The 12,694-nt window shown below is 50.8% G+C and overlaps 6 protein-coding genes across 6 annotated transcripts; 4 read left to right on the plus strand and 2 right to left on the minus strand.

Annotated features, from left to right (window-relative positions):
* Positions 1–1,309: 1,309 nt before the first annotated feature.
* VTN77DRAFT_1093 (uncharacterized protein) lies at positions 1,310–2,497 on the plus strand (the record flags this gene model as incomplete). The annotated part of the gene is made up of 5 exons (XM_069416787.1): positions 1,310–1,429; positions 1,495–1,577; positions 1,638–1,902; positions 1,957–2,080; positions 2,127–2,497. 5 exons carry the CDS (start codon positions 1,310–1,312, stop codon positions 2,495–2,497), a joined length of 963 nt encoding a protein of 320 aa, XP_069273047.1.
* Positions 2,498–2,506: 9 nt separating this feature from the next.
* Positions 2,507–3,591, plus strand: VTN77DRAFT_1094 (uncharacterized protein; the record flags this gene model as incomplete). Its single annotated transcript, XM_069416788.1, has 4 exons — positions 2,507–2,512; positions 2,563–2,674; positions 2,726–2,928; positions 2,986–3,591. The coding sequence occupies 4 exons, from the start codon at positions 2,507–2,509 to the stop codon at positions 3,589–3,591; spliced, it is 927 nt and encodes a 308-aa protein (XP_069273048.1).
* A 1,277-nt stretch (positions 3,592–4,868) lies between these two features.
* VTN77DRAFT_1095 (uncharacterized protein) lies at positions 4,869–7,354 on the plus strand (the record flags this gene model as incomplete). The annotated part of the gene is made up of 5 exons (XM_069416789.1): positions 4,869–4,929; positions 5,077–5,950; positions 6,001–6,520; positions 6,567–6,710; positions 6,758–7,354. 5 exons carry the CDS (start codon positions 4,869–4,871, stop codon positions 7,352–7,354), a joined length of 2,196 nt encoding a protein of 731 aa, XP_069273049.1.
* Positions 7,355–8,293: 939 nt separating this feature from the next.
* Positions 8,294–9,393, minus strand: VTN77DRAFT_1096 (uncharacterized protein; the record flags this gene model as incomplete). The annotated part of the gene is made up of 3 exons (XM_069416790.1): positions 8,294–9,134; positions 9,189–9,283; positions 9,352–9,393. The coding sequence occupies 3 exons, from the start codon at positions 9,391–9,393 to the stop codon at positions 8,294–8,296; spliced, it is 978 nt and encodes a 325-aa protein (XP_069273050.1).
* A 56-nt stretch (positions 9,394–9,449) lies between these two features.
* On the plus strand, positions 9,450–9,913 carry VTN77DRAFT_1097 (uncharacterized protein; the record flags this gene model as incomplete). The annotated part of the gene is made up of 2 exons (XM_069416791.1): positions 9,450–9,475; positions 9,520–9,913. 2 exons carry the CDS (start codon positions 9,450–9,452, stop codon positions 9,911–9,913), a joined length of 420 nt encoding a protein of 139 aa, XP_069273051.1.
* A 779-nt stretch (positions 9,914–10,692) lies between these two features.
* On the minus strand, positions 10,693–12,626 carry VTN77DRAFT_1098 (uncharacterized protein; the record flags this gene model as incomplete). The annotated part of the gene is made up of 8 exons (XM_069416792.1): positions 10,693–11,150; positions 11,205–11,238; positions 11,294–11,385; positions 11,446–11,808; positions 11,880–11,987; positions 12,059–12,198; positions 12,254–12,376; positions 12,457–12,626. The coding sequence occupies 8 exons, from the start codon at positions 12,624–12,626 to the stop codon at positions 10,693–10,695; spliced, it is 1,488 nt and encodes a 495-aa protein (XP_069273052.1).
* Between the last annotated feature and the right edge of the window lie 68 nt (positions 12,627–12,694).

The following is a 12,694-nucleotide window of genomic DNA, read 5'->3' on the forward strand; positions in this document are numbered from 1 at the left end:
CCCCTCCCCCCCTGGACGATGGTACCAGTCTCCAACCAGAAGCAGGACCTCCTCATTGTATCCATACTGGAGACTGTCGCCTAGATCCTCGCGCTGCCGCAGTCTGCGGTGGTTGAGGTTAGGTTTGGCAGGTTTATGAACCACCAACCCCCCATACAGCCCGTCCGGCAGGATTGTCTGCACCGATGATACCGGGGTAATAATACACGAGAGAGACCAGGACGAAAATGCCGAAAAAGGGCAATAATGAAAAGATCAGAAGGCGAGGATTTCGAGCCTGTTGCGCCTGTGGATGGTTCCTGGTTTCTGCTGGTGCTTGCGCTGTCCCACGGCTATCCACAGACGACGGCTCCTCCTCTCGTGAGGTTGAGGCCATGCGCTTTCGTCGCCGGCTGGATTGCCTCTCCATGAGCGCTCACTAATATTCAATTCCCTGAATTCGCTCTAATGGCTCATTTCGGTCAATGTGTCATGGATGGCATACCGCTCAGCTATGCCGTCTCTTCTCGACTTCTTCTTTCTTCTTTCTTTCTTTTATTTTTATTTGATTTTCTTGTTCATTTCCCGCCTTCCCATCACGTCGACATCAGACGGAATGCTTCAAGCCCCAATGTTATGTATGCACGCAAGGTGGACTGTTGCCAAGCTAGGGAGGGATACTTTGGACCTAACTTTAGATCGAGCAATCGGATATCCGGATGAAGGATGAAGAGGAGTGCTCTGTACAGAATGACCAGTCAAGTTCATTAATATAATTATCATATTCTATCTAGCCTAGGCTGTAGGTAAGTCTTTTAGTTGGTGGATCGGCAGCTTCAACCGGACACAGCCAAGCCAGATAGCAGATCGTGTCGACGCACGTGCCCCCTTGCTGCCGTCTTCTCCGCACTCCATCATGCAGTGCTTATCGAGTAATGCAACCTTTGAGGCAGGAATGCAGCATGATGGATGCCATTTTAGCATCACTCACGGATGGGATTCCGTTCAGTCTTCGGATGGGAGGAGCAGGCACGTGGGAGGGTCCGTGTTGGGCCAGTTTTATACGTCCTTCCGGTGGTTGGATAGCTGTCGAGTATCAAGGACGATCGGATCTGATAGGACCTTTACCCCAGCAGTCTGGCATATCGGCTCCAGGACTATAAATGGAAACACCAACAACAACCTTTACCCCAGCTCAGCAGACCTATACACATACATACATGTACACGTCCATCAGCTCACTTCAGGTGCAGCAGCCTGCTGGTCCTCCTCGACAGGAGCAAGTTCATTCTTCGAATGCCAGTGTCGTTGATCGCATACCACGGCCACCATGTTAGGCGTCATCCTGGGCCTGCTCCTCGCGAGTAGCCCAGTGTACGTGTACGCCGGATCGCTGAAAGACATCGAGCATGTGGTGATTTTCATGCAGGAAAATAGATCGTGGAACAGTGTAGGTCGCCAACTTCTCGGAAAGACGTCCGTCGTAAATGAAACGTATTTATTGATTGAGTTTAGTATTTCGGAACCATGGCCGGTGTGAGAGGATTCAACGACCCCAATGTCCAGGTCAATCCTGATGGATTGCCGGTGTGGTACCAGTTAGTATCCAGCATGTGCCACAGAAGATATAGATATAAAACTAATACTGATCTGATCAGACAAGTCGATCCAGATATGTCCAACAAGACGACCACCCTCCTGCCGTGGCATCTGGGATATCTGGGCAGCGACTGGCCCGAGGCCGTCCAGTGCATTGTCGCCGGAGACAATGGCTATCAAGACAACCATGCAGCCTACAACTTTGGCCTGAACAACTACTGGGCTCGGAACAACACCCCGTGGAGCTGGGGGTACCTCAAGAGAAGCGATATCCGGGTACAGTTTGCCATTGCTGAGGGCTGGACGAGCGGTGACATGTATCAGGTTTGAGCAGCGTTCGTTCGGGTTGTTGTCTTCAGGTTGGCTGACGTTGCAAAGGAGGGCCAAATCACTGCCACCAATCCGAACCGTGTCACGTTGGTCAGTGGCTCGATTAATGCTCCTGGTAGCCCTCAGAGTCCTGGCGAGGGAGACGTCTATATCGACAATAATGAGACTCCAGGTATGTGGCCCTCGATTGATTACCAGCTAAATGTTAATTGTGCCAGGTTGCGAGGAGCCTCACGTCTCCTGCTACCCCCTCAAGTGGAAGACCATCTACGAGTTCTACGAAGAGGCCGGCGTCTCATGGCAGGTCTACCAGGACACCGACAACTTCGACGACAACCCGCTGGCCTGGTTCGAGCAGTTCCAGAACGCGCCCAACGGCTCTGCCCTCGCCCAGAAGGGCATGTCTACATCGGTCTCGATGCGTTCTACGATGCAGCTGCCAAGGGCACTCTCCCTCAGATCAGCTTTATTGTCGGCCCCATGGAGCTGTCGGAGCATCCGCCGTACATGCCCAAGGACGGCGCGTGGCTGCAACAGCAGGTTGTCAACGCGGTGGTCAACAGCCCGAAATATAACTCGACTGTGTTGATGATCAGCTATGATGGTAGTGTCTGAGACTCGTAGAATTGTAAGTCAGCGCTGACTGGCGATTAGAAACCGGCGGCTTTTGGTGACCACGTTACGCCGTTCCACTCCCCTCCAGGTACGCCCGGTGAATGGATCGAGGATCCTCTGGGCTACTTTGGAGACGTCTTTGTCGGGCCAGGTCAGTAACCCTTCTCCTGATGCATTCCGCGTACTAACGGGTTCTCTTCAGGTTTCCGAGTCCCGTTTTATATTATCTCCCCCTGGACCCGCGGCAACCGGGTGTTCACCGAGCGCGCGGACCACAACTCTCAGATCCTCTTCCTGGAGGAATGGCTGACGGCCAAGGGCTACCAGAATATCAAGACGGATCAGAGGGTCGCCTGGCGTCACGAGCACATGTCCAACCTGGTCAATGCGTTTGATTTCGACCACGTGAGTTGCTCCTTGATTTTCTGCGTCAGAGACCTCCTCTAATACTGTGACAAACAGCCTGACTACAGTGTCCCGTCAATTCCCACCGCGCCCGCACCCCACCTCAGCTCCAGCGGCGTCTGGGACGGCACCGCCCTCTGCGAAGCGCAGTATCCCAACTCCCGACCCCCCGTGCCATACGGGGAGCAGAACCTCACCGAATCCTTGTTCTTCGAAGACGGCTTCAAGGAGGTCGTCGGCTACCTGACCGAAGGGCGGTACCTAGTCTTCGAAATGGCCGGATTCGCGCTGACGAACCCGTCCGCGAACGCCAACGCAATGGGACATGTCACCGTCAGCCCGGCGACTCCCGACCACAGCAGCAAGAATCAGCGGTGGGTAATCCACTACTCGCAGGGCGAGGAGAGCGGCATCTTCAAGGTATCCAGTGCCCCGGATGGGCGATATATCGGTGCCGGTGGACGCTTGCTCCCGGCCAGTCAGCAGGCGCAGGCTGCCGACTTGAGGATTTCGTTCCTGGGTAATGGCAAGGGTTATACGGTGCAGTATGCTGATGGCAATTCGTCTGTCATTGCTATCGGTGATGGCGTCGTGACCAACTCTCCTCAGGAGCAAAGACCGCTGACGGGGGTTAAGATCTGGAGTGTTTCGTACCATGATTAGTTGCGAGGCAGGGGCATTTAATTAGATTGTCTCCTGACATAGCCAGTAATGAAGAAAGGAATGCCTTTTCTTTTTTTTTTTCTTCCTGTTTCTGTATAGAGATTAAGATTAGAAGAGGTCTATTGCACGTACATACTGTACCTGAGAATAATACAGTACAAACAATCGATAGACTTGTCCAGGACGACCCTTTGATTATATACTGTAGAAGTTCTTGATCGGAGTCATTTCGAGCCCTCTCAACCTCCCATCCCATACGGAGGATAGACGGCTAGCCTGGCACGTGAGGGAGGCCTGGAAGGGAAAGAGGCAGACGAACTCGTCGTCTAGTATCCATCATTGGTCATCTTCCTCTTCTACTTCGCCTCCTCGCTCTCTCGAACTTCTCAGATCAGAACTGTTCAATTGCTTTTTTGCAGCCAACTCCACCAGAGCTCCATGCTGCTACCGACGCCACCATAAGCTCCTTACTCGATGAAGTATCGCATCGTGGCCGGCCGCCAATGATAATGAAAGGCTGCAAGCACTCCGTCCATAAGGCTTATCTTGTCACTCTCAGAGCCAATGACTTGGCGGCTTCGTCACCGGTCGCGTCTCGCTAGGCTAGCCGCATCTCTAGCGACAAACGCAGCGTCCGCACAGTGGCTCTGGCAAGTCCCAACTCCAGGATCCTGGGGTCGCATGTGCAGTCTTTTTGGCACGTGTCTAGAGTAGGCGGAGGGAGGGACAGGCTGCAGCAGTTTGACCTGCAAGTCGCGACTGTCCCACTACGCGAGTCTGGGGATGGACAGTGCAAGTTGAACTGCTGCCAGCCGATCTGCGGGCCCGCCAAGCGATCGGCCTCACTCCCAGATTTTATTTCTACGCTGATGTCAGTGCCGTGCCTCCGTTTCCTGCTTCTTCCATCGACGTCGCGCCAGACGCGCTTTCCCGCGCCTTCCTTTTAACGTTCGGAACCGGTGGGGACGCGGCCTGCATACGGATGCGGTACGCTCAGACGCAAGAAAAAGAAAAAGAAAAAAAGGACGAGAACCGCGAGAACCGCTGTCGGCAACCGCGGCACCCCACTCGAGTGGCGCTTCCTTCGCTGGTTATCAAATAATCGAATCCTGTCCGAGTCAAAGATCGCGTGCACACTTTCTTCTGTCGGCTGATTTTTCGATGCTTGTTCCTCGTCGACCTGCTGAGACGGCGACATACGGAGTACACCCTGTGTCACTCGACAGCGACAATTTCTCCTGCCCGCGCAGAGCCTTCGACTAGGTCGTCGGCCAACGATGCCGACTTTTCTCGACGACGATAAGGGTCGCGACCCAGAACGGCGCGATGGGTTTCTAGGTACGCTGACATCACCCTTCGACCTGAATGGTACCGTCTGAGTACCTTCTTGTGTTGCTGCTTTCCGTAGAATCGTTTCGAGATAGACACGTAATGCTGTCGGTTACTTGCTTGAATGGCTTCTGTTCATTCCCTGACTGACCGCAGAAGGTGATTCCACGGCTGGTGTAGAAAATGCCCCTTCTCACCCGCACTCACAGGCCAGCAGTGGGGAGAATAATTTACTCCCCGTCAAGGATACCCGGACCTCCAAGCTATTTCGCGCCAGTGTCGGGAAAAGAATTGCAGCACGCTCCCCGGTTCTCCAGCCTTCCCCAGTGCTGTCGCTCCGCAGCCAGGCCTCTGATCTCAAACTGGATGCACTCGCTGACGATGACGAGGAGGCCAAGGAGCAGACCTTGTTCACGCAAGTCCTGGACTGGCTACAACAGGAACAGGCCAAACGGTCCAAAGCCAATGGGGCAGGAACTCCCTCATCAGCTCAGCCGGAGAGTGAGGATAATCACTTGAGAGCGAGTTCAGACAGAGCCGTTGCTCTCGACAAGCTTGAGAAAATCCTTCTCCAATATGCGGCGACCATGAAAGACCCTCCTAGGCGCTCGATGCGTCGCCGCCCTAGCCGTCCCAAAGGGCTCCGGAGAGGCTCAGCTTCCGAGTCTGACCATCTGGATGTGGAGTCCAGTGTTCCGAGTGTGGATGCTGTTTTGGACAATTCCAAGACGCTTGGCTATTCTGGCGGTGCCGCAGGTGATGAAGTTGCAGGGGATCCAGAACTGCAAAGCAGACGAGCTAAGGACAGAGAGCATTGGCTGAATTTCAAGACGGAAATCCTTCGATTAACTCACACCTTGAGGCTGAAAGGATGGCGTAGAGTACCGATGGAGTGTAGCGGAGACATTGACGTGACGCGTCTCAGCGGTGCCCTGACCAATGCCGTCTACGTCGTGGTTCCGCCAAAGAACATCCCTCCTCCAAAGAATCCGGATGGCACACCGAATCTGGCACCTAGACGACCTCCTCCGTAAGTGGTTGCGCCTGTTCAATTTCGGGCTTGGCTAACGTACCATATAGCAAACTCCTGCTCCGCATCTACGGCCCTCAAGTGGATCATCTCATCGATCGAGACAACGAACTGCAGATTCTGCGTCGGCTGGGAAGGAAGAACATCGGTCCTCGGGTTCTTGGGACTTTCAAGAATGGTCGGTTTGAGGAGTTCTTCAATGCGAATCCCCTGACGCCGCGAGAATTGCGAATCCCTGAGACGTCCAAACAGATCGCAAAGCGGATGAGGGAGCTGCATGACGGCATCGAACTCCTAGAAGAGGAACGGAACGGGGGGCCATTCGTCTTCCGCAACTGGGACAAATGGGTTGATCGCTGTGAACAGGTCATCTCGTGGCTCGATAAGGAGATCCTGTCGCCAGAGAACGAACGCAAGAAGCTCTCGGAACCGTGGCGCAAGCGAGGCTTCGTATGCGGAGTGCCGTGGTCTATATTCCGGAAGGCCGTAGAGAATTACCGCAAGTGGCTTATCGATTACTGCGGAGGTGTGCAGGAAATCAACAAGCAGCTGGTCTTTGCGCATAACGATGTGAGTGCGCCGACTATTCAATCACCGACTTGTGCTGACTTTTCAGACTCAATATGGCAACCTCCTTAGACTTGAGCCCGGCGAAGAATCTCCACTGCTTTTGCCGGCCAACGAGCACAAACAGCTGGTTGTGATCGACTTTGAATATGCCTCTGCCAATACTCCGGGTCTGGAATTCGCCAACCATTTTGTAAGTTTCTGTCTTCTTCTGTACGAATTTGTTCTAACTTTTTCCAGACGGAATGGTGTTACAATTATCATGATGCCGAGAAGCCGTGGGCTTGCAACACACGAGCTTATCCAACGCCGGAAGAACAGCATCGCTTCATTTCGGCTTACGTATCTCATCATTCGCAGCGTGGAGTTTCAGCCTCACCTCTGGCTACACCGGACATCCAGCCGTCATCAATTAGCACCCCACGGCTGGCACCTTTTTCACTGGACGCACCCGCCCTGAGCCTTCCATCAGGGTCGTTGTCTTTAGAGCCAGATAGGCTCCAAGAAGAGACGCTCGAAGCCGAAGTGCAGCATCTGATGCGGCAGACAAGATTGTGGCGGGTAGCCAACTCAGCGCAGTGGGTGGCGTGGGGTATTGTCCAGGCCAAGGTCCCTGGCATGGAAGAGGCGTTGGCAGGCAACCAAAACGGCGCAGAAAGTCCTACTTCCGCAGACGTCGACGAAGCAGCCGACGCCGACGAATTTGACTATCTCGCCTACGCCCAAGACCGCGCGCTCTTCTTCTGGGCTGATCTCCTGGCGTTGGGACTGATCCGCGAGGACGAGCTGCCGGCGGATTTGCTGGGGCCGATCAAGGCGCGCATCGTCAACTACTAACCACTAACATATATCCTGCCACGAAAGTTGAACGTTTCTTGAAGATAAGAAGAACAGTTTTGTTTGGTTTAGTTACGGTATAGTATGTACAGTCAGTTTATGCAGATGAATAATGAAGATAATTCTTTTTAACTTGGTCATTTTGAATCTTTCCTTCTTGTTTTCCCCCCTTTTCTTCCCCTTCTTTTCTGTCTTTTCTTCCTTCATTCTTCCCTTCTTCTCAATAAATCAAAGAAAATCTATCTTTTGAATCAATACAATACTAACAAATTGATTACCGTTCACAGCAGGTAGGATACCCCCTCCCCCCCCCCCCCCCCCCCCCCCCCCCCCCTCATCTTTTCACCATCATCTTTCATCTTTGATCTTTCATCTTCATCTTCATTTCTGATTTCAGACTTTTTTTTCCGCCTTTCTTGTTCTTTTTTCTCCCCTCTCTTCTTCTCGGAGATAGAAGGAATCTCTCCTCTCTCTCTCTCCCTTTGCCTCCCTCTCTCGCCTTCTCTATCTCTCTCTATTCTCTTAATGTAATGATATTTCTGTACATAGTACTTAATAGCAGTATAGTATAGTGTATTTATGGTAGTTAAAATTTCAAGTTTAACTTATTATTACTTGCCAGGACTAAGTTGAATTGAATTTAACTGAGTTGATTCGAGGTGATAAGAAATGGAAATTTTGCGGCCAAAAATTAATTGCGTCCTTCAGTATACACTACGATATAATATAATAAGAAAGAATAAGGGGGAGAAGGATAAGAATAGAATAGAAAAAAAATGGAATAAGATGAATGATCATCATGTCGTTCATGTATCTTTCTACATATGTATGTATACATTTATGTAGTGTATTGTATGAAAGTCCATCGTCGTCATCATCATGATCATTATCGATCGTCGATCAACTCGTCAGAACTATCACGTTCCAGTGACGAGGTGTCTATTCAAGTCCACCCAGTCCAGCGACGTTCTGTCCTGCCCTCCTCGATTCTACCCGCCGCTGCGTCTCCTTCTTCGCTGCCTCGATCCACTCCGTGTACGTCCCGTCTTTCACCTTCTTGTCCACCACCCCCTTAAGCACCTCCCCGATGAAGCCGACGAAGTTGGCCCGTCGCAGCGCGTTCTCCCACGCCCAGGCCCGCCGCTTCCGCGTCTCGCGCTCCAGCAGCTCTGTGTCGCCGATCTCGCGCGCCCGGATCCGCAGATCCCGCACCACTGCCATCAGGTTGAACCGGATCTCGCCCTCTGGGTACCGCGCGATCCGTCGCTGTATCACCTCGATGACTTTCTCCGGGAAACTGTCGATGTCGCACGGGCCGTGGCTAATGGGGAACGGCTGCAGGCCGTCCAGCTCGTAGAGCACGCCGTTGACGGGCGTGTAGGCGATGAAGTGGTATACGTCTGCGTCCTCATCAGCAGACGTGCGCTGCGTCTCATCGACGAAGGGCGACGCCCGCGCAAACGCGTTGTGCGCGGTGCGGATGGCCTCCGAATTCGACAGCGCCTCGCCGCGGAGGTCAGCGGGAAACCCCGTGGTGAATTCCTTAAACGAGGTCAGCTCGGGTCCGATGTCGATGGGCACGGGCGTCGACGCCGGCGTGTCTTGGTTCAGGATGACGGAGAGGATGGCCTGCGTGCCGCACGCGTTCTGGATCGTTTGCGCGGCGAAGAACACGCCGTTGTCGGCGGCCGACTGGTCGTAGGTGCCGTCGGGAGGGGCGTTCGCGTCGCGGGATTGCCCTCCTATCCATTTGAAGAGGAAGATTACGCCGTAGACGGGGCTGCTGTCGTCAGTCAACCTGCTTCCAGCAGTATCTGACGTCGAGAGCGTCTACCTTAACGACCGTATCGTATCTGCATCGAGCGACACCAGCTCTTCAAACTGCACGCCTTTGACGCCGAGGTTCTCGATCAACGAGGTGAAGACGCCCTAGAGAAGTTTGACGGACAAAAATCAGTTCGAGAAATTGGAGCGAACATGGATGGAAATATAATCACCTCGTCGGACTCGATGGTGCTCCAGCCCCCGCCATCTGCCATGCTGATGTGTAGGTATTCCGATCGTAGATAGGTTCGAATCGTACGTACTGCACTGTATGTACCTAGGTAGGTGGGTAGGGAGGTAGGAGGTCCTGCGATCGACCAGATTATCGACGAAAAGAAAAGAGTGACAACCAAAAGATTAATCCCTCTGGAATTGGCCCTTCAAAAGACGCTCCTAGCTGGAATATCTCGGCCAATTCCAAAGCTGCAAAGGGAGCTGGCAGCTATGCAGATAGGATTCGAAAAAAAGGCCGCGCTGACGATGTCATCCTGCCGATTTACTTTACTAGTCCCGAAAGGGGAATATGGAATATTGACTGTCTGCAATGCAAACAAGCAAACAAACACGCAAGCAAACAAGTGGACTGCGAGCAAACAAACAAACAAAATGGTGCAAACAAGGTTCGGGGGAAGTACTGACTGTCAACAACACTTGTACTCTGTCAATCCCGCGCGAAAGTCTGAAAACTGTCTAACACCCCATTTTCTGGCAGAACTTGCATATTCCATTATTTAATAATCTGTCAACAAAAATATATATGGTGATGGTACTATTAAAAAAATATATTTATTTTATAATTAAAAAATTGACTAGTCAAATTTTCTTTATTATATATGTAGAAATTTTTTCAATTTAAGTTCATTTTAACTAATTTTTACTCCTNATTTTTTACATTCTATTATAAATCCTTGATCATAAAAAATACTAATACCCTTTTTTATTGTTTATTGAATAAGGTAACAATTTATAGCTTCCTATATTTATTAATACATGAGAATATTTCTACTCAGAAAAAGAAATCTAAGAATTTATGGTTTCTTTTTTTTTATTATATATTTTTCGGATTTTGGTCATCTTTAACTCACCCTAAACAAAAAAAAAAACAATATATGTTCTTATGACTGTAATGATAAAAGTTTTTTTCTTCTATATTAACGAGTTGATTTAATCAATTTTTTTAAACGAAAAATGTGTTGCAGATTCGACAGATAAGAGGTGCCATGACACCTGCTTTTTCGTGAATCTGAACTGGATATCTCACCAACAAAATGGAATTTATTAACAGCATTAAATATATATACTTTTGTTGAGAAATTATCCCTTTTAAATAAATTACGCAGGTTCAGCGTGAAAATGGGCAGTAAGTCGTTTCAGACTTTTTGAGGGAGACTGACTGTACATACATGTACATCTATCTAGATGATTTAGAATATGGATCGTGATCTAATATTTGCAGATTCATCGTGACTTATTCCTGTCTTCAAGAGAAGTCCCCATTGAATAATGTTCCTTTCTTATTCGAATTCAACCAATAGAGCCTCCGATGCAGCGACATTGAACGTCGCCACGCCCCCGTCCGCGGTATACTTTTCAACCACTTCCCCCCCCTGAATCACACAGCTTCCATTAGCAAACGTCAGCCCAGCAATCGTAATATTCCCGCCCTGATCTACCCGTGCCGTGGCGGCGTTTCCAGTTAATCGTCTTGCAGACACCGTCGTCGTCGATGGGATACCAGCCAGCGTAATGCTGACAGCGTCCCGAGTCCCGGTTGTGTTGGTGTAGTACTCCGAGTTGTACAACAATGCGCGGATCGGGGCACCATCTTGGTTGTAGACGGCATACACTGCGTACGGAGTGTCGCCTGTGTCGAGCTGCGCAAGTTGAGACGCTCCGCTCAGTGTCAGGGCGGCCATATAGGCGCCGTAGTACGGAGCTCCCATGTCGTAGCGACCCCACCAGCAGTATTGGCCTGAAGTAATTAGGTTAACAAATGGATATATAGTTTGAGGACGGGTGAACTAACAGTTTCCAATTGTGCCTTGGTGGAAGAAGAGTTGCTGTGACGATGTGAGTTTGATTCGACTCCAAGCCTGGGTTGAATTCAGGTCTTACCTTCACTCCTAGAAGCACCGCCTGCATCACGTAGTCCAGAATCCAGAGAGCAGCTCCATACGTGGGACTGATTCCGCCGCCTCCTCCAGTTGCTTTTCAGCCAGTCAGTTAGTCTGAAATGTCACAAAGGAAAGGAAGTAGAGGAATGCTACCAGAATTCGTCTCCCCAAACACAAAAGGAATCTTCCGATCAATCGCAACAGAAACATCATCTGCAAAACCAGCCACCCCCTCGATAATCGCCGAATGATTCATCAGCTGCGGCAGGTTGGCCGTGGACGCAGACTGCGGGTAGTAGTGGTCGCAGAAGGACTTCACGTGTACTTCCGACGATCCTTCCTGCGGCGCCAGCTCCGCGATACTCCAGTCCCCACTGCCGAAGAAGACGCCTGCTTGGATGATGGAGGTCCTGTTGAGGCCTGTTCCGACGGATTGCTGCCAAAAGACCTGTGATGCGGCGTCGGCAGCGGGGGTCCATGCACTGCCGTTGGCGATCGGATCGGAGGAGGTGAAGACTATGGTCACGAGATTAGGCTGAGCACCATGGAAATAAATCCAGAATATTAAATTAAAGGTGCTTGCTTACAGTTCGGTTCATTCCCAAGCTCAATTGCGTAGAGGTTCGGGATTTTCGACACTGCTACCTTAGCCGCCTCGATTGTGTTAGAGATGTTATTGAGGCGTCTGTTGAGACCTGAATACAGATACAGCAACTGTCAGTCTACAAACAGGAATAAAAAACGTTGAAAGCAGTTGAAAGCCTACCGATCGTCACAGACCCATCATAACTTCCAGCCAAATCCATATACGAAGGTCCAAAAGTCAAAGACATTGGCGCATCCGAAGGCGATGCTACCGAGTATGAGACCGGCGTCGATAACGAACTGTTGTATGTTGCTCGATCCCTAGACGCATATGTCAAAATGCGCCAATTTATTATTTATAGGGGTGGCAACTCACTGCGTCGTCCCCCCAATCCGAATCGGCGGACTAGCTCCTCCCATGGCATCTTTCAGATTGCTGAGACAGACCTGTGTCGCGGGGAGATCTTGGAAGTACTCCGGGAAGGCGAAAAATTCGAATCTAAAGTTCCAAAAAAAAGCATATCAATATTTCACAATATGGGAATTTATTAATGAATCCCGCTTTGTCGTGATACTTACGAAACCCCAACAGGAGCAGGGTCCAGAATCCCGCTCGAATTGGATGGTACCGAGGATGGGATTGTGAACGACAGACTCGTCGCAGTTGCAGTTGCAGAGGTGATGACCAATCCTTGAAGAAGGATTGTTTTGACGAGATTTTGGAGGAGAGGATGCTGCTCTGAAGGCATTTTCAAGACGGATGCCGATGCCGCGAAGATCCTGACTTTCAGGAGTGATTCCGAAATCAACCTACGAG

The sequence above is a fragment of the Rasamsonia byssochlamydoides genome (assembly GCF_041956645.1).
Source record: "Rasamsonia byssochlamydoides strain NRRL 3658 unplaced genomic scaffold VTN77scaffold_118, whole genome shotgun sequence".
Taxonomy (NCBI): domain Eukaryota; kingdom Fungi; phylum Ascomycota; class Eurotiomycetes; order Eurotiales; family Trichocomaceae; genus Rasamsonia; species Rasamsonia byssochlamydoides.